Below are 21,113 nucleotides of genomic sequence, written 5' to 3'. Positions count from 1 at the left end.
GACAGTCAGTGGGCAAGGGATTTTACAGATGGAGGGAGGGGGCTATATGCCAAAACAGCACAGTCAGCTCTGGCAGTCATCTTGATATTAGTCATGCGGTGTTCTGATTAGCATCATTTTGATTGTTTTAAGTATAGTTAAATCTTTCATTTCAGGATTGGCTTGTTTCCATTTCTTAGAGACAAGTTCTCAGAATTGTTGCATATTATGTCATAAGTTCTCAGAATTGTTGCATATTATGTCATGGCTTCAGTCTTGTCCTCCTGTAGTTAACTTCTTCCCCCCCGGTGGGACTTTCAATATCTATAAGACAGCTCACAGAATATGGTTCAGAATATTATCTGTCACACTTGAGGAGGAATTAAAGGTCTTGATTTTACTTAATGACTAAACTCGTTATTTGGTCTCATTTGACTGTTTTCCTTTGTTTCTACATTTTCTCACTTCTTTGATTAACCTTATTCTTCAGTTAAAGTTTTTCTACAGAGGCTGGGGACATGCAGGCCAAGGACCATAGAGTCCTGCTCCATGTCACTCCCACTCCACCACCCCAAGCAGCCTTCAACCAATGACCGAAGTGAGTGAATAGAGGATGTATCTTCCTAACCTTTTGGATAACTCTGAGATAAGTTCGTAAACTATTGATGACAGGAGCATTCAAATGAAGATGTAGGATCAGAACACAGGTGAAATCTATTCCCTCCTTCGTGATATGAAGGAAGCATTAATATCAGATTGTTATTGTGAACACTGAGTATAGATTTTCCCATAGGAAAGTCCTATACCAATGGTAGTAATTACTACAGCAGTTTGTCATTCTGAAGACAAACATTAAATTGTAGAGCTACTTTTCCTTATATTTACTTTGAACGTATTTTCTTTTTAAAACTCATAGGTTTAAGTTATAATTTGCAGGTTCTATGAAATTCCATGTACAGGCAAAGAAGGAAATGCCTTTGAAAGGGAGAGATACATTTTTCTTAATCCAAAAGGACCTCATTTGCTGCAGTTCCAGAGAATCTTATTTTAACTTTAATTCACTGATGCTTTAATAGTGTTAATCTGAAGCAATGGAGACAGCTTTATTAATTGGAATCTTTCATTACAGCCATGATTTCATTGCTAGGGGAGTAAGTGGCCTATGTTTTTTAAAAACATTCATTAAAATGTCAATAAGTATCAATCAGAGAAATCATTTCCCAAACCTTTTAATCTTAAAAATAGGGTGAAAAGAACCTTCACGCTCATTTCTTTGTGCCAACAAGGGCTGAGATGAGCAATGTCTTGAGTTAGAGCCCAGAACTGGCTGATTCAGTTTAGTGCACAGATTTTTTATTGTCATTTGAAATTAAAGAGCTAAACCAAAGTTTAAAAAAAATACATAAGAGAAGAGCAGCAGCTTATGCAGATCATTTGCCAAGTTGTCCTTTATAGGATAGAAGGCATACAAAAATGCAGTTTTTACAGGAGTTTTGACAGGCCTAGAATCCTCATTCATGTTGTGTGTCTTAGATCATCCCAAGGGTCTAACGACAGAAATAGGTCATCTCCCCAGAAAAATGCTCATATTTACAAATATTTTACATGCTATTTTGAAGCATTATTGACACACTTCCTCCCCTAAAGTCCATAGATTTTAGGTAATGAACTGCTGGTTTAGGTGTTCAGTTCCCAGAAACAGTCATCAGAAGGACAATTCAACATTTAATCTTGAGTTTGAGCCCTGATGTCACATAAAGCTGTGTTATAGTTTGGTTTGAAAGAGGTCTGAATTTCAAGGGATGATGTGATCAGTACATTGGCTCCCATACTGGGATATATCCACTCATACTTACTTTACCTAATCATTCAGAGGAAACAAAGCAGTCTTTCAATTCAAAGTTAGTTTGAAAAAACCTAATGAAAAAATAAGACTCTCCAAGGAGTTGGATGTAGGCATTAGAATGCAGTTCAAGAAGCAGACAGGCATGGAATATATTTCCATGAATGTTCCTTCTAGGTCCCAGCTGGATAATGAAAACCTGAACCCTTCACCTGAAGAGTAACAGGAGGGGTTTGGATCAGAGAAGGGCTGTGTTTGTTCTCTGCATCTATCTTGTTTCTAAGCACATGTTCTCTAATTCAGGAATTGAGTTTCTACTTTGTGCCTTAGAATGGGTCTGGACATTTAATTTCTTGATTTTATCTTTAAAATTCAGCACATTTCTTTTCTTTATTGGGCACAGTCAGCACCATCTGAAGTTTGCTTCAGTGGAGCTGAGGGTGAGTATATTCCTAAGATGACTTATGTGCTCCTAATGGTAGCCATTTAATTTCCCCACATTTGTAAGGTATATATAATTCATAAAAGGCTTTCATATTAATGACCTATGTTCTGAATGAAGGACAGGCATTACTATGTCCAGCTTATGGGTGAGGAAATGGAGGCTTGCAAATATTTGAGGCATACTGTCAGTAAATGAGAGCCGAGATTACACTCCGGCTCTCTGACCTTTATGTGGATGCTTAAGTTCTTAAGTGTACTTGAAAGTCCATTTTTTCTTTTACTCATATGTTGGTTAACTGAATTTATTTAATCATAGTTATGGTTGTGACTAAATATCACCTTGGGCCCATTTCTGGCTGCATTTCCATCCTATTAGTTCTTGGGTGGATTGGGTGGATTTGAAGCCAGAACTAGTCTGAATTCTGCTTCTGAATCAGTTTGTCTCATAATGAAAGTAGTCCTTTTGTTTTTAAAGGTTTCTACATGAATTACCGCATCTGTTTGATGTCATTCTCAGAAAAACAATTCATCCATGAAAGGTCATTTCACATCAGCTTTACAAAAGAATAATCTTAATTTTGTATGAACTCATTGTATAAAGGATTGTAGTTATAATAAAACCCCATCATCAAGGATGCCAGAGTGAAAGCCTCCTGCTCGTACCTGTGTCATTCTTACATTCTTGGTGCCTCCGAGTGCATGGCACTGGGTGGGTGTCTACTTAATTGAATATTTCAAAACATCATCACATTGGTCTTGTGGAAATAAAATTTGAATTTAAGAAAACATTTCCCAAAGCTTCTAAATTTTACAGAAATCTTAGCCTCCATATAGGAGGAAAGTTCTAAAAGTGCTAAAACTATAGCATTCCAAAACATCCTTCATCCTAGTATTGTGCATGAAATAGGACTAGGAACAAGCAAAAGCAAGCTCACCAAACACACAAATATGCCATGCACTCAACTTGACTTCTCAACAAAGAGGAAAATTAAAACTCTCTTTTCCTATTTCTGCATCTTTGCTTCTAAATGTTGACCGATTGCTTTTAGGTAAATATGTGTGTGTTGCTGTACATTGAAAAATAGCGACAAAACACCCGTAATGCTGACAGTGGAAAATGCATGCCTCTGTGGTCTGAAGAGCTCAAGCAGTACCTTTCTTTCAATTTTGTGTAGAGCAGAGCTACACCCTGCTTCTATGTTGTTAAGCACTAATTGCCTAATTACAGTGCTTTGGGACACTGTTAAAAATTGTGCCTGAGGCTTTTCAGCAAATTCAACTTTAAAGCAAATGATCCTAGTAAACACAGTACTAAACACAGTACAAAGTTTCTTCTAGAAAGATTATTTAAGGCCTATTACACTTGCTAGATCTTTAAATTACAAAACACTTGAGTACTTAGTGAGCCTGTTGCCTCTTCTCATGAGGACTTTTTTCAGCACCAAACTATAGAAGGAAACATTATGTATTTGAGAAGAGTAGGCTCAGATCATGTGGCATGTGTATACGTCGGGGTAGGATGCTGGGACTTTCCCCATAAACCACTAAGTAAGCAGATCTTCTTAATATGAAAGCAGTTTCCTTTATATGAGGTTGCACAGAGTTGGACACGACTGAAGCGACTTAGCAGCAGCAGCAGCAGGCCATTTTGAAGAGGCATAATGAGTTGTTCCTTATCAGGGCATTATTTATAAATACAGAGTTAAAAGTTTATCTCAAAAAATACTCTCCTTGTGTTAAAATACAGTCATGTAAGCTACAAGGGATTTGAGTGTGTGCTAAATCATTGCATTATTTGAACACATTCCTTTCTTAAAATCTGTGTGGAAAATTGTATCAAACATTTTGCATTATTGAGAATATGTACAACCACTGAGGTCTATGAGGCATTTTCTCATACATTTCTTTTTAGTTTTTCTCAGCTCTCGGCTGGCATTTCCAGATCCATTTTACAGAAGAGGAAGTTGAGGCTTGGATGGACAAATATCCTTGTAAGATCACACTACTGGTAAGAGGCAGGAGCATGGGTGTTATGTATAGGTTAATTTCAAGTTCTTGGACTCACTTGCAATGTGTGTGTGTGTGCGTGTGTGTGCGTGTGTGCGTGTGTGTGCGTGTGTGTGCGTGTGTGTGCGTGTGTATGTTTGCGTGTGGGGGTAGGATGCTGGGAGTTTCCCCACAAACCACTATATAATTCTAGGACACCAGCAGGGTGTCTAAGAATCCCACTCAATTCAATTCAATTCTTACTCTATCTGTTGTACCTAAGTATAGCATCAGGTTCCACCATCAGTCCTATACGACTGTCCCCCTGCCCCCAATTCAGACACCAGTTGCAAGCACAGGCTGTTACCTATACTTCTGACAACTGGCTATGAATCAGAGCGTCCCACAGTCTCCTCCTCAGATTTGAAAAATTTGCTAGAGCAGCACACAGAACTCAGGGAAACATTTTGCTTCCTAGGTAACCTGCTTATTACAAAATGATATAATTCAAGAACAGCCAGATGCGCAGGGAAAGGTATAGGAAAGGGCTCAGAGTTTCCATGCCCTCTCAGAGTGAGCCATTCTCCCCAAATCTCCATTGCTCACTAACCTGGAAGCTCTCCAAACCCTATCCTTTTGGATTTTTATGGAGGCTTCATTACACAGGCATGAAGGATGCAGTCAATGGCCATTGGTGACTCAATTTCCAGCTCCTCTCCCCTCCTAAGAAGTCAGGGGATGGGACTGAAAGCTCCAAACCTCTAAGCACATGTTAGGTTCTCCTGCTAGTCAGCCCCCATTCCTAGGTTGCGGGGGGAATCCCCAAATCACCTTATTAAGTATAACAAAAGATATCTTGATTGCTCCCATCAGTTAGAAAATTCTGAACTCTGTGCCAGAAAAGAGGACAAATACCAAATGTATATTTCTTATTATAAATCACAATATCAGTTAAAAATGAAAACAGTGATGACATTTATACAGAAGATAGGGCAGAAAGGGAGATTTTAAAAATGAAAAGCTCTATAAAATATGCTGATAAAAAGTTGATTATAAATAAATTTTAAAATTGGGGATGTATTTTAATTAAATGTTTTTAAAATCTTTTAGCAATTTTTTTTTAATTCTAGGCATACAACATAGTGATTTGATGTTATTATAGATTATACTCCAGATGAAGTTATTATAAAATGTTGACTATATTCTGTGTGCTGTACATTACATCCTTGAATCTTATTTATTTTATACCTAGTAGCTGGTACCTCACAATCCCTTTCCCTATCTGTTTCACCCCAACTCCTCTTGCCTACTGGTAATGACTAGTTTACTCCCTTTACCTGTGAGTCTGTTTCAGTTTTTTGTTATATTTGTTTGATTCAGTTTTTAGATTCCATATATAAGTGAGATAGTATAGTATTTGTCTTCCTCTGTGTGACTTAGTTCTTTTTTAAAAAATTTACTTATTTTAATTGGAGGCTAATTACTTTACAATATTGTATTGGTTTTGCCATACATCAACATGAATCCACCACGGGTGTACACGTCTTCCCCATCTTGAACCCCCCTTCCACCTTCCTCCCTGTACCATCCCTCTGGGTCATCCCAGTGCACCAGCCCTAAGCAACCAGTATCATGCATTGAACTTGGACTGGCGATTCATTTCATATATGGTATTATACATGTTTCAATGCCATTCTCCCAAATCATCCCACGCTCTCCCTCTCCCACAGAGTCCAAAAGACTGTTCTATACATCTGTGTCTCTTTTGCTGTCTCGCATACAGGGTTATCGTTACTATCTTTCTAAATTCTGTATATATGCGTTAGTATACTGTATTGGTGTTTTTCTTTCTGGCTTACTTCACTCTGTATAATAGGCTCCAGTTTCATCCATCTCATTAGAATTGATTCAAATGTATTCTTTTTAATGGCTGAGTAATACTCCATTGTGTATATGTACCACAACTTTCTTATTCATTCATCTGCTGATGGACATCTAGGTTGCTTCTATGTCCTGGCTATTATAAACAGTGCTGCGATGAACATTGGGGTACACGTGTCTCTTTCCCTTCTGGTTTCCTCGGTGTGTATGCCCAGCAGTGGGATTGCTGGATCATAAGACAGTTCTATTTCCAGTTTTTTAAGGAATCTCCTCCACACTGTTCTCCATAGTGGCTGTACTAGTTTGCATTCCCACCAACAGTGTAAGAGGGTTCCCTTTTTTCCACACCCTCTCCAGTATTTATTGCTTGTAGACTTTTGGATTGCAGCCATTCTGACTGGTGTGAAATGGTACCTCATAGTGGTTTTGATTTGCATTTCTCTGATAATGAGTGATGTTGAGCATCTTTTCATGTGTTTGTTAGCCATCTGTATGTCTTCCTTGGAGAAATGTCTGTTTAGTTCTTTGGCCCATTTTTTGATTGGGTCATTTATTTTTCTGGAATTGAGCTGCAGGAGTTGCTTATATATTTTTGAGATTAGTTGTTTGTCAGTTGCTTCATTTGCTATTATTTTATTCCATTCTGAAGGCTGTCTTTTCACCTTGCTTATAGTTTTCTTTGTTGTGCAGAAGCTTTTAATTTTAATTAGGTCCCATTTGTTTATTTTTGCTTTTATTTCCAATATTCTGGGAGGTAGGTCATAAAGGATTTTGCTGTGATTTATGTCAGAGAGTGTTTTGCCTATGTTCTCCTCTAGGAGTTTTATAGTTTTTGGTCTTACGTTTAGATCTTTAATCCATTTTGAGTTTATTTTTGTGTATGGTGTTAGTGTTCTAGTTTCATTCTTTTATAAGTGGTTGGCCAGTTTTCCCAGCACCACTTGTTAAAGAGATTGTCTTTTCTCCACTGTGTATTCCTGCCTCCTTTGTAGCATAATACATTCTAGGTCCATCCATGTTGTTGCAAAAGGCAAAATTTCATCCTTTTTTCTGGTTGAATAGTATTCTCTTTTTGTCTCCACGAAATTAATTGACACAGTTGCCTATCCTGGTCTCGAAGTCATGTCCTTGTGTGGGTATTCCTATGCAGTCTGTGTGTTCCTGGTGGTTCAGGTGGAAGAGCTAGATCTAAAGTGAACACAGGCCATGTCTTCTCCTGGCTGTGCTGCAGTTGGTGCCTTGGTGCAAGGTGTGGCTAGGGATGGAGGGGCTATAGCTAGAGCCAGGTGTGAGCTGGGGCTTCTCTTGGGCTCAGTAATAATCTCTGCTGTGGTTGGGGGCATGGCCGGGGCTCAAGGGCTTGGAGCTGCCCTCCTGAGCTGGCTTTGCTCCTTCCTTTGTGTATATGCACACCCGCCATGGCAGTTTCTGCCCTGGCTAGAGGCAGGAGTGAGGCCCAAGCTGGTTCTGTGGCGAGGCAGGCGGGGCTGAAGCAGGAGGCTGATGTGGGCTGGAGGGTCTGTGGGGCTGTCCTGGCAGGATGGCCAGAGCATGAGGCAGTTTTCAGTCTGCTGTTTCTGTGCTGAGATGGGGAGCAAGCAAACCTGTGCATGCGTTCATTGAGAGTGGAGTCTTGGTTTTTCACACTCCTCTGTTAAGCCCCACTGATATTTAAATCAGTTAAGGCGATTTGTCTTCCTGGTGTTAGACCCCACAGCTGGGTTACCTAATATGTTGCTTGAACTCCTCACTCCAAAGGGAGGCTCCCCAAGCCTGTGATATCCTCTTCCTCTTGTGGGTCACCTGCTAGGGGTGTGGGTCCTGCCTGACTAGATCACTTCTCCCCTTTCTACCATACTCCATGTGGTTCTTTCTTTGGAGCTTTGGTTGTACGAGAGCCATTCTGCTAGTTTTCAGATCATTCTTAGAGAATGTTGCACTGTATGTATTTGTAGTTTTGATGTGTTTGTGAGGGAAAGTGAGCTCAGAATCTTCCTGTTCTACTATCTTGATCCCATCAGTCTCGCATTTATTTTAAAATCACTCTCCATCTTTTATGTTAGTCTAGGTTTCAAGTATCAGATTTGCACAAAGTGGGACTCACCCACAGCATTTAGAACTATACCTATGTAACACTTGTTATATCCTTTAACACATGTAATTCATATAATCCATTCACCTCTCTTGGTCTTTCTAGTTAATAGATATTGTGGTGTCTTTTATTGCATTGATAATATATTATGATATTTATATCAAATATCACCTTTATATATATATCTACAAAGTCCTTTTATGCCCTTCCCTGACCTATTTGAATTTAATGTTAAGCTGTACACATAATTATGTACTTCAAACGTAACAGAAATAGCCTTGACTTTCATCATCAGTAGTTTCTCTTTTGGTGTATTTTTTAAGATTTTTTTTTTTTTAGTTTAGACTGTGAAAATCCAGAAGTAGGTAAATTTACTCAGAAGGGTCACCTTAGAAGTTAGTGTCTATGTATATATTCACTACACCTAACCAAATCAACAAATTAAAAAAACAATAAAAAAAAAACTCTCAAGGGAACATCTCAAGAAAAAACTTACTTTTGGTGTAGACTTGCCTTGTCCATAGTAGGCATACAAAAATATTTCTTAAATTGAATTGAATAGATTATTCCTTGTTAAGGGCATTTCTTTGTTATAATCTTGACACTGATATATGATTTGACAATGCTGCAAGTTAGATTTTCTGAAAAACATACTCAGATAGCAATTGGTACCAACTTCTGGTAGGGAGCGTTCTTAGGGAAATAGCTAGGAATGGGCAGAAAGAGAAGTCGGTCTACAGTGTAATCTCAACCAAGACTTCAGTCAACCCCTTAGGGAGCTTTGAAGATGGGTTGACCCTTCTGATTTGTGTCTTATTCTGGTAAGAGAGCCTAGACCTTTATAATCTGGAACTGACCACTTATTTAGTATGAACTTCCCTACTTCCTTCCTAGTAAGAGTCTGACCTTGGCCAAAACAGCTGACTCCAGCTAAGGGCAATTTCTCGAGAGGGTTGACTGTAGAAATAGCAGTACTTCCAGTGGCTGGAATAATAGGAATAAATCCTGGTGCTTTGTAGGAGGATCTGAGAGAGGTACACACTGGATTCTGTATAGGTAGGAAGTTAAATTCAGCAAAAATGGCAAAAAGCAGTATTTTGACCATGTCATTTTTTTTTCACATCTCACCTTTCAATCTCTAATTCTGTCAAAGGATGGGCATTTTTATTTGTTTCTTTACTTTCAATACACAGGTAGATTTGCAAAGTCTGACTTGGCTAATTATTCTGACAATTTCCTATTCATTATCTCACATAGCAGGGAGCCTCATTGGACCATCAAGCCTGTAAATTTATGATTGTACATCAATCTGTGAAATATATTGCTAGCTGCTGGCTCTGGGCTTAGGGAGCACCAGATAAGCCAGGATGTGCACAGTTAGCCCCAAGGTTTGGTCAGGAGCACTCGGCCATCCGACAAGTAAAGGAACTTTGCAGTAATTGAGAAAATGAACACCTTGGGTTATTTTCTTGCTGGCAATATTTAGAAGCTCTTATCATTGAATTGCCCTGCTTTGTTTCTCATTATCTATCAAAAGCTTTGCCAGGAAAGAAGCTATTTGGCACAGATTGAATTTTAGCTTGTTTGGGGGTGAAGAAGGTGATTTACAAAAGATGTTAAGTTCTAACACAGTACAGATTCAGGGCTTTCGATTTTTATATTTTGTATAATTTTTCATTACATGGGTGAGATGGTGGAACTTAATCTGCAAGTTCTGAAGATCTTCTAAAAGTTTACATACTATTTAGCTATATATACATCTGGACATTTTCTTTGCCTTTTTTTTTTTTTTTTTCCAATGTTCAGTTTCCTTTAATGACCCCCATTCTCCCCGAAGGGCAGGTGCAGGCGGCTGGGCGATGGCAAGAGGTGTTCATTTGAAGATCTTGCCCTGATTGAAGGCTTTGCCCACATGCTGGAAGGCCCCTTCCCAGCAAAAGTATTCTCGAACCAGCGTCTGGGTCTCCTCGCTGCCGGGATCCAGTTTCCGCCATGTGTATGACTCCTAGTCCACCTGCCAATCTGGACTCAGCAGAAAAGCAAGCTCCTGGCCTCGAAAGACCCAGACCCCAGAAATGGAGCTGCTATTGTTGGTTCCAAAGAGAATGACACTGGCAAAGGCATTCTTCCTCAGTTTGTCCAATCGCTGGAACATTCCAGTGATGAGGTTGCAACTCATGAAGGTCTGGGTGAGCTCTTCAGGGAAGCGATACTCAGAGTACCACAGGGACCAGCCATCCTTATCAAAGTGATCCCAAAAGTACGGCAGCGCCACGGAGAGCGTATCCTCGTTGGAGTACTTGCGCTTAAATTCATCCAACACAAAGGTACTCTTGGGCAGATGGGCAAAAGGATCCTTGGCCTTCGGCTCGGCAGCCAGCGCCTGCTCACATTCATCCAGCTCCTCCTCAGGAGAGGGGGCAGCCGCCTTCTTCTCCTCTTTGCCCTCCTTCCGCTCCACCTGGGGCTTCGGCTTCTCTTCTCGAGAACCTTTCTCCTTCCGTGGGGTGTCCTTTTTAGGCTGGCTCTCTGCAAACTTTTTAGCATCAAACTGGGCCATTTTCTCACAGAGTTTCACCTCTCCCAAGACAGCCCGGAACTGGGGCTGGTTAATGCAGGTGAGGAACCAGTGGTTGGTATTAGGGAAGGCCTGGCGAAAAGAAGGCTCCAGAACCTGTTTGTAAAGCTACAGCAGGGTGCAGACAACTGTGATGTCAGCCAGCGTCACGCGTTCGCCCACCAGAAAAGTTCTCGTCTTCAAGTGAGCATCCAGCAGCCCCAGAATTCGCCTCATCTCCTCCTTTGCATTCTCTGTGGCCTGCTTGTTGTGGTGCATGATGCCCAAGGTAGGGAACACCCAGGTGCTGGCCGGTGGCACTATGTCGCTATCAGCAAAGCTCACCCACTGCACCACCTGCGCTGCTGCCTCGGGAGTACTTCCCCGCAGCTCCTCGTTGCTCACATAGTAGGCAATGGCATTGCTGTCGAACACACAGAATCCATCGTCACCCTCAAAGGCTGGAACCTTGCCAGCAGGAAATTTGCGGAGAAATTCGGGGGTGCGGTTGGTTTGGCCAAAATGGAAGTGGGGTGGTGCGGAGAGCACGCGGACCTGAGCCCCGCTGTACTGAGCGGCAATGAGGGCCTTGAAGGCCCTCCAGTTTTCAGGATATGTGTACAGGGTCCCAGCCGCCATGGTGATTCCGCAGAGAAAGCTTTCTTTGCTTTTTTACTGAGTATATTTGGCTGTAATTAGATGTTCAAAGTGACATACGATACCAGAAAGCTTAGAAATCATTGCACTAAAAATAAAACAAAATAAGACAGGATTCACTCTCTGATTTTTCAAAGCTTCTCTATATCATGCTTAAAAGTGTATTTGGACACTCCACAAGTACCCTCTTCAAGTTTTCTACAACTCATTCATCACAAGCAAACCCAATCACTGTTTTCTCCATTTCTGTTAATACCACAGTCGTTTAATCCTTCAGTTTAGCGATCTAGGCATTATTTCCTTCTCTTTTGCTTTGTTCCCCGATTCTGAGATCCATGTCATGATGTGGTTGAAAGACAAATTATTTTATTTCCTAGATATCCACTTATCTTGGTGGACTCTTATACACTGCTTCTCATGGTGCTTCATGAAACTTTGCTCAATTAGAAATAGTTCTGGAACAGGATAGTTATAAGAACAGAGTAGAAACTATTTCTTTATGTTAGGACAGAAAGAGCCAGTAAGGTCTAGTTTGTGGGGAAAATACTTAGTTTTTTGCATTGTGGTGGATGAATTAGGAGAGGGCCTTTCAGAGATCAAGCTGAACCTTGCTACCTTATCTCAATGATTATATAGGGGAAGCTATATGATCTGGAATCAGTCGCATGTAGGCTGAGTTTCAGAGGTCAATACTCTTTGAGAAGACTTGCTGTGAACTCTGCTCAGTAGCAACACTTCATACCTAGAGGGGCAAAAGACCTCATTTAAATTCACAATTTGGGGGAAACACAGATGTTAAGTGAAGAAACAGTCAGGTCACACAGGCAAAAATTCTTGTCCCTAGCAAAGTTAGGCAGATTTTCCTGGTGTCTTATGAAGTTTGCCACACATTCCTGAGCAGGAAGCTGCTCTTCTAAGACCTCCCTTTCTATTTCCCATGTATTCTTACAATGAATTCATTGTAAGCAATGAATTGGAAGCAATTTGCGTGTCTTTTCCTTGAAACTCTTGAGAATCTTGCTAGGCTGATAAAACCTCTCCAACTTAGAGGAAATATTGCCCTGCCAGTGAGCTTACAGGTGTTTACTGATGCCCAAGAGTCCAGTCACAAGGTAGAAAGCCTTTTATTCCACTAGGAAAGATGAGGAATAGGGAGGAAAAGGAGGAAGTCAATTTTTATTTATTGGGAATCTATTATGGTACAGACATTATACTAAGCCCTTTATTTAGATTATCTATTTGTATACATGACACTACCATCCAAGGTAGATGTAACTATCCCAGAAGAGGAAATTAATGCCAGTGAGTTTATGCAACTTGCCCAAAGTCAGTCATCTTTCCCTTAGGAGAATTTGTCATTTACCTATTTTCCCTCAGCTCCAAGTCAACTCTCCTAAAACTTCTTTGCCAAGGTTGTTCTCTTTTTATTTAGTTGTTAAGTTGTGTCAAACTCTTTTCTGACCCTGTGGACTGTAGCCTGCCAGGCTCCTTTGTCCATATGGAATTTTCCAGGCAAGAATACTGTAGTGGGTTGCCATTTCCTTCTCCAAGGGATCTTCCCAAGCTAAGGATCAAATCTGCATCTCCTGCATTGGCCAGGCATATTCTTTACCACTGAGTCACCAGGGAAGTCCCTGTTGTCTTTTAGGATCTGCCAATAGGGGCACTAGAGAGAGACTGGAAAGCGTAAGGAGGAGGGAGAGGACTTCTCTCCTGTTTTACCTATTTCTACAGTGTGAAGTGGGCTTCCCTGGCGGCTCAGTGGTAAAAAAAATCCACCTGCCCATGCAGGAGATAGGCTCAATCTCTGATCCAGGGAGATTCCCTTGGAGAAGGAAATGGCAACCCACTCCAGTATACTTGCCTGGGAAATCCCATGGACAGAGGAGCCTGGTGGGTTATGGTTCATGGTGTCGTAAAAGACGTAATTTAGCAACTAAACAAAAACAATGACAACATAGTAGGAGGCCCTAGCAGCGAAAGTTGGTTCCAACCTCTAATTACTTTTAGCACCCTAAGAACAGTGTCTTCATACACTCTTGGGGTACCAGCCATGGCCAATTATGTGCCCTGTCCTTTGAGGGCTGAGCACCAATTCCTAAGGCTCCTGGTTCATGCTCATAGGTCCTTGTAAACTCCTCTCTGCCTTTTCTTCTTTCAGTCTTAGGGTAGTAACTGCTTCTTGCCTAGTCTACCTCACAGCTCCCTTCTTTCTATTTTAGTCATCCAACACCTGTTGTACCAATTTCCTATATTAAGCCCTTTGTGTGTGTGTGTGTGTGTATGTATATTATTTGGCCACACTGTGTGGCTTGTGGGATCTTAGTTTTCCCATCAGGGATTGAACCTGGGCTAACATTGTGAGAGTTCAGAGTCCCAACCACTGGACAGCCAGGGAACTCCCAAGTCCTTTGTGTTTTGAAATGTCTCCGTGGTTTCTGTTTTCCTGACCAGATGTAGATTGTGTGTGTGTGTGTGTGTGTGTCTAACTGTGGAGTGGATACACACGCAACTGGGAGTACCAAAGGCTGGAGAAAACTAGAAAAATCTCTGATCTGGTCCAGTAAACTGCTGGCTGCATCAGAGGAGTGTTAGAGGAGGCATTATCTTGACTGAGAAGCTCTTGGAAGAAAATGTATGATTTCCACGTTATCCATAGTTAGAATGTCTCTTAAAGCACGGAAGAGTAAGGTTCAGAGAAATGCTTTAGATGCCGTGTCTCTTTAAAGTGAACGCAAAAGGCCACACAGAGGAGTCAGGTTTTCATATTGTGGCCTCTTTTCACTAAGTCAGGCTGTAAAAGAAAATCATTTACATTTTGATCCTTTTCACTGGAGATACCAGAATAGTCCGCCATCACGTGTCCAATCCCTCTCTTACTTTCAGAGAGCTTGGGGTGAAATGGCATGAAAAATTTGTTCCTCCCCCATCTAAAAATTACTCAGTTTTTCTTTCCGCTCAAATGTCATTGAATGCTTTCAATTGTTTTCTAAGGGAACAAATTACCTATTTATTGAAATGAGTTAACTGTAGCTTGCTGACAAACAGTATTTCATTTTCAGGAGCAGCTGTCAGACTTTTAAAACATGAAAAGCCCATCAAAAACATTTTAGAAAGTACAGCCAAAACCTTATAAGTGCCTTTCTAAAATCTGTTCTGCTCAGATGTATTCAAGGTAATTAACTAGTAGTTTTTGTATTCTGGGCAGAGGATTTGGGTTCTGTTTTTTGTTTGTGTGTGTGTTTTAGAAGTTTTCATGGATACATTCTTAAGTTCAACAAATGTACACTGCATGAAGCAGTGACGATAAAAATGACCATATTACATTGGAGACCTACAGTCTGCCCAAGGGTAATGAAAATTTCTTCCAAATTGGGGTGGCATGGAGCACCCTGATTTATCCCTCTCCTTTGCTTATAATTCCCTTTTACCCAGTCCTCCAACCTTATTTTTGGGTAGAGCCCTTTGGGAGCACACCAGATGGAATGATCAAAAGCCCAGATGGTAGGTAAAGGACCCCTTAATGCTAAGCAGTTTGGAATAGAAAAAAGCTTGGAATTTCAACTGGGTACCCATTTTCTGAAATGTATTTCATGTAATCTTGCCCCACAGTTGCTCCATGAAAACAGCATTTCTCCAGTCACTCATATGAGGGGAATGAGACAGACCCTCACTTGGGGATTTGGGGCTTCCCAGGTGGCGCTAGTGGTAAAGAACCTGCCTGCCAGTTCAGGAGACATAAGACACATGGGCTCGATCCCTGGGTTGGGAAGATTCCCTGGGGGAAGGCATGGCAACCCATTCCAGTATTCTTGCCTGGAGAATCTCCATCAGAGAAGCCTGGTGGGCTGCAGTCCATGGGGTCGTAAAGGGTTGGCCATGATTAAGCGACAGCACAGCACAGCAAAGTGACTTAGCACACATGCATACACTTGCAGATTTAGCACGTAAGTCATAGGCTAAAGACTCTCAGAAGTCCTTCAGTAAAGAACTCATCTAACTTTGCAGAAGGAAGTAATTTCCACATTTATGTGACCATGGAGCATCTCCTTCCTTTTACATTTTGTATGGTGCAACAACCCAATCTAATTTTACTTGGAACACATGTTTGGGATACTGTGTATAAATGAATGAAGGAAGAGGAAGACATTTAAAGGTCCTTCAGTAAGTGAAGCCAAAGGAAGATTAGCTTTATATATAGTCATATATACTATCTGAAAAATGGAAGACATCTTAGATCAGTTAGGACTCTCTGTTGAAAGGGCTAAGAAAATTGTTTCGAAGAGGCTTAAAGGGAAAAAGAGAATTTAATATTTCACAATGCTGAAAAACTGAGGGTCGATGTGGCTTCAGACATGGCTGAATTCAGGGACCAACCAGTTTTCCTTCATCTGCAGTGTTCCTGTATATTTTCTGGAAGTTCATTCTTTCTGTTTGTGGGGCACGGTAGCTACAGAGTCTCCATCCCTTCGTGTTTTCAGAATAGAGCCCCCTTGTTTGGTGGAAATAGTAATGGACCCTTTCAGGATAAATGAATTGAGAGGGAAGGCATTGAGCACTGTTAAAAAGAAACTGAGGATGGTTGCTATAGTCAGAGGAAATGGATGCTGGGGAAGACACACAATCAAAATGTCAAAATAATAATCTAGTGCATCTGCCTGCCCTGTTTTTTACTGTTCTGACAGGAAGGAAAAAACCCTTAGAGCATGCTTTAAAGGTATGTGTGCTTATTTGAGTGACTGGATAAGGGGAGAAGCTTGGAGTGTTGACCTGATTCTCAGATTGCACTGGAAGAGATGAGAAAGATATCCTGGTCAGGAGCAATCACTGGCGGAGTAGAAGGCAAAGCAGAGGCTCTTAGAAGGAAAGAATGTGTTGAACTATTAAAGTCCCCCAGATAGTTTGGAAATGTGGCCCTAGTAGTTTGCTCTAGCAGGAGCTCCCAAAGTCAAGGCAAGAAGAATCTAGAGAAGACACAGAAGGAAAATGGAAGCCCATGATTGGCCCATTTTGAATCTCATTCCTTTGGTTGCCATCCTCAACCCAGTGTCTAATCCCTTACAATTTTGCATTGCTTAGAGGGTTACCCCAGCTCTTCACTTTGTCAGTCCATCTCTCCCTTCCATATCACCAAGAATAGGTCTCTACAAATGATCACACAGCCCCTGACCTCTGTGGCTTGGATCTAGGAGTTTATTTTTGGTGACTGGTGAGAGATGGGATGTGAATTATTATTTATTGTAAACAGGGAAGATACTTTCCTTGCCATCCAAGGTGGTATTTGAATGATTTCCCTCCCTCTACTCACATCAGTACTTGGTATGTATTGAAGTTCAATGAATGCTTCTGTGAATTTTGATACTTTTGGGAATTATTGCCCAAAGAACCTTGTTGCCCAGTCTATAAACTGGCTCCTCCCAGTCTTACCAGTCAGAACTTACACTTTTATGCTCCATCAATGCAACCCTTTGAAGTTCTCCAAGCATTCCTATGCTGTATACCACTGTCTTGGGTTTGGTTCCCTGGAAACAGCCTGAGATGCAGATTCTTGTGCCAGTATTTACTGAGGAACTGCCTTCAGGAGAAACCTGAAATGGAACAAGGGAGGCACAACAGGACAGGCCAAGATGTGGGTTCACCTGATCCTATGGGGAGCTTTTGGAGCATGAATTATACCATAAAGCTTTCCTACCCTGAGGTAAGGGGACTGGCCATATCAGTGTATTATTGGTATTGTGCCACTTTTGGAAAGGGGAGTAACTTAGGCATTTCCAGGCAAGTTCTTTCCCATAGGTTGAGAACAATTCTCAGAAGAATGCAACTTGGAGCTCTTAACAACCCATCCTCAGAGCAGCTGGGAGATCTACTACAATCATCCCAAGTATTTGCTTACACAATTCACTCCATGAAAAAGCAGCAGCCCCTCCTCCTGTGTTACTGCCTGAAAACTTGCCCTAATATAGTAGTTTTCAAACCTTACCTAGGGAACCTACCTATTCACTCATACCCTCATCACCCTTCCCCTTCTTGGATTAGTACCCTTTTTCCTTCACTAACACTCTATGCACTTATTATACTCTTTGGAATTATACTTGGGAGAGTCTTTGCTCTCCCAAGACTCTCCAAGGAGAGTCTTTTCAAGGAAAAGCTTTGAATGAGTTTACCATAAAAATAAATTCTGTCTTGTTACCTTGCAAATCCTTGAGGACAGCACTCTATCTTATTCATCTCCTGGCCCTTACTCCTGGCCCTTAGAACCTCACCTGATGCCTTGTAGGAGTTCCAACACAGGTTTGCTGAATTAAACAATATCAATCTTGTTTAGGATTGGTATCATGGAAAAATAAGTTGAATTTACCTAAGTTAAATACATACATAAATTAAAATATGTTTAACTTACCTATGGGAAAATATGTCAACCTAGAGTAAACTTTTTGAACCTAATTTATTTTCCAGTTGAAGATTGCCTTCTCTAGTATGCTATGTCTATTCCTAAACATACAGAGAAAGACATTAACCTGACTTTTCGTACACAAATGAGTCACTTCCAAAAATAAGCACCATTTCTTGACCAACACTTACTTAATTCATCAACCTGTAATTTGCTTTTGGAAAAATCATCTCATAAAATGATGATGACTTGAGGTTTAAGAAATCTGGTGCAGAGCTAGAAAAAAAAGTAAACTTCGTGGCGACATTGCAAAGAACAAAATGCAAACTGCAGTTAGTGTTGGTAGCTGTTAAATGCAAGCATTCACTGTAGCAGACAGTCTTTCTTTAGAAAACACAGGCCAATGACAGAAGATAACAAATAGACACCCTTCTCTCTAGAAGAAACGTAATAATTAGCGGTGAGGGGGGGTGGAAATTAGCGAAAGGTGACTTTGGAAGAGTGGCTGGAGAGTATATAATGTAACGACTGTTCAGATGCATATTCATCAAAGCTGTTGACATAGTTCTCTTATTAGCTAATATGTAAAATGTTGTTTTAAGGAAATGGTGCCTCTGTAAAATACCAGAGGCAAGAGAGTCTGGAGTAGCTGCCATTAAACCTCTTTGCTAATTGGACACACCAGCTACTGCTATCACATTAATCTGCGGCCTTACCTGACAGGCTAAACAGCCTGAGCTAACAGAACATTTAGAATTAATGTGTTTACTTTAAGAAACACGAAGTCTGATTCTATTAACATTCAAAGTCATAGAGGCTACAGAATTAAACATTGGAGGCTTTTCTTTCTTTCTTTTTCTGTTTGATAGTCCGGTGTTTACAGAACTTACATTAATGATGAAGCGATGTAATTTTTTTTGTCTTGGAGGCTGAAAACATAAAAAATTGGATTAAAATTATGAAGCTACTCTGACATGATATATTAAAGAGCTCTGAATGATGCCTAGGGATGGAGGAGAGAAGAAAAACACTTGAGTAAGTAAACAGAGTTTATGAGACTTGTTTATGCCAGGAAAGCAGGATGAATATTTCTGACTAAAAGTTAATTAACTATTTTGCTTCAGCGAGCCAATTTGTCGTCCTAAACTTTGATTCATTAACTGCAAACTGAGAGAGTTGCTTGTTCCTTGGTGTACTCATATACTGCGCTTGTGTTAAATGGTGCCATGAGATATTGTCTGCTCTATCCAATTGAAACTAACGGAAAAGGCTATTATACTGAAAGTAAGACTTTTTAAGTAGCAGTAAGTAGATGGGTATTCTTTCAGAGCTATGCCCCCAAACTATATAGCTTAATTGCAAAGCTAATCAGCCCTTATCAAGTAAAATGAGGGTATACCAGGATTTTTGAATCTGTACATTAAATGGGGCATGAAAGTTGCCCAGTTGGAGATTCTATAGGCTTAAGTCTTGTGAACTTACCAGCAGTACTGCTTCATTTTTTGCCACTTGGAGACTATAATTTAGAAAAAAATCTGTTGTAAGGAGAAAATAAATCTCCATTTGTCAATAATGGAGATTATTTGTTTCTAATAATGATATGTTTTGTGAAAGTCTGTTTGCTATGTATAAAGGACCTTTGAGCTTATGACTGGGTTAATGAAAAGATAAGCATTTAGGAGAAAAAACCCTGGCCATACTCCTAGGATAGTGATGTTTCAGGTTTTAATCACAGTTGCATCCCAGCTGATGAGAGGTAAAGAATCTGCGTGCCAGCGCAGGAGAGGAAGAGACAGGGGTTTGGTCCTGGGGTTGGGAAGGGCCCCTGGAGTAGGAAATGGCAACCTGCTCCAGTATTCTTGCCTGGAAAATTCCATGGACAGAGGAGCCTGGGGGGGCTACAGTCCATGGGTTTGCAAGGAGTCAGATACGACTGAGCCACTGAGCACAACCACACACACACACACACACACACACACACTCTCTCTCTCTCTCTCTCTCTCTCTCTCTCACACACACACACGACTAACTCTATATCATAGGACATACTTGAGAATATTTGTGAAAATTCATGCAACTTAGTTAATTTGGGTCTGTAAACCTTAATCCAAGTAGTGGAAATGTTGTTCTTTACAAGAAATGGTTGCTTTTTTCCACAGTAAAGCTTATGGACTTTCTGTCTTACACTGCTTCTCTGTCCCTAGTGTGGAAACAGAGAACATTCTGCCCCTCTCTGTGAAAAGTCTTTTTGTGAATGCAGATTTTAAAGCCCCTTGAACATGGGCTAGACTATAAATTCCATGAAAGTAAGGGCTTTGTATGTAAATAGCTGCATTCCCAGTTCCTGGAATAATGCTTATGGAATGAATAAAGTAATGAATGAGTGAATGAACAAATGAATGAAGGCTTCAGGGCATTTTAAATATCCTGAGGAGATTATAATATTGTTTCGGTAAAATGAATAATGAGTTAATCTGGGTTTCCCCAGGGCTTTGAATATTGGGTGCATGGAAAGTAAGTAAGTGAGTAAGCATGGACTGTGTGAAATCTTTGTTATAGTTACTGTGTAACTTTTGGCAAGCTATTTAATCTCTCTAAATCTTAATTTCATCATTCACAAATTAGGGTTAATAATGATAGTATCTTTCTCATAGGTATACTGAGGAAATATTTCATTGAGAAATGAAGAAGGTATTGTTTGTAAAGTGCTTTGAAGAGTTCACCTACTTAGCTGTAATTTATGAAGATGCCATGTGCTAATGGCAAAGAACACTCAAACTACCGCACAACTGCACTCATGTCACACGCTAGTAAAGTAATGCTCAAAATTCTCCAAGCCAGGATTCAGCAATATATGAACCGTGAACTTCCAATGTTCAAGCTGGTTTTAGAAAAGGCAGAGGAACCAGAGATCAAATTGCCAACATCTGCTGGATCATCAAAAAAGCAAGAGAGTTTCAGAAAAACATCTATTTCTGCTTTATTGACTATGCCAAAGCCTTTGACTGTGTGGATCACAATAAACTGTGGAAAATTCTGAAAGACATGGGAATACCAGACCACCTGACCTGCCTCTTGAGAAACCTGTATGCAGGTCAGGAAGCAACAGTTAGAACTGGACATGGAACAACAGACTGGTTCCAAATAGGAGTACGTCAAGGCTGTATATTGTCACCCTGCTTATTTAACTTATATGCAGAGTACATCATGAGAAACGCTGGGCTGGAAGAAGCACAAGCTGGAATCAAGATGCCAGGAGAAATATCAATAACCTCAGATATGC

The 21,113-nt window shown here is 40.5% G+C and overlaps 1 protein-coding gene and 1 pseudogene across 2 annotated transcripts; both read right to left on the bottom strand.

The window, feature by feature from the left end:
- Positions 1-10,021: 10,021 nt before the first annotated feature.
- On the bottom strand, positions 10,022-11,133 carry LOC113896958 (annotated as a pseudogene). The gene has a single exon (XR_003512196.1). The product of XR_003512196.1 is annotated as an elongation factor 1-gamma pseudogene (transcript).
- LOC113896959 (elongation factor 1-gamma-like) lies at positions 10,022-11,454 on the bottom strand. The gene has a single exon (XM_027549117.1). It carries the CDS (start codon positions 11,419-11,421, stop codon positions 10,912-10,914), a length of 510 nt encoding a protein of 169 aa, XP_027404918.1. The 5' UTR covers positions 11,422-11,454; the 3' UTR covers positions 10,022-10,911.
- Positions 11,455-21,113: the final 9,659 nt, after the last annotated feature.

Source organism: Bos indicus x Bos taurus, chromosome 8, assembly GCF_003369695.1.
Source record: "Bos indicus x Bos taurus breed Angus x Brahman F1 hybrid chromosome 8, Bos_hybrid_MaternalHap_v2.0, whole genome shotgun sequence".
NCBI classification, from domain to species: domain Eukaryota; kingdom Metazoa; phylum Chordata; class Mammalia; order Artiodactyla; family Bovidae; genus Bos; species Bos indicus x Bos taurus.
This window is presented reverse-complemented; position numbering and strand designations above follow the sequence as displayed.

Bases quoted from the DNA above. Each gene is read 5' to 3' on its own strand.
- LOC113896959 (XM_027549117.1), bottom strand. From the start codon at position 11,421: ATGGCGGCTGGGACCCTGTACACATATCCTGAAAACTGGAGGGCCTTC.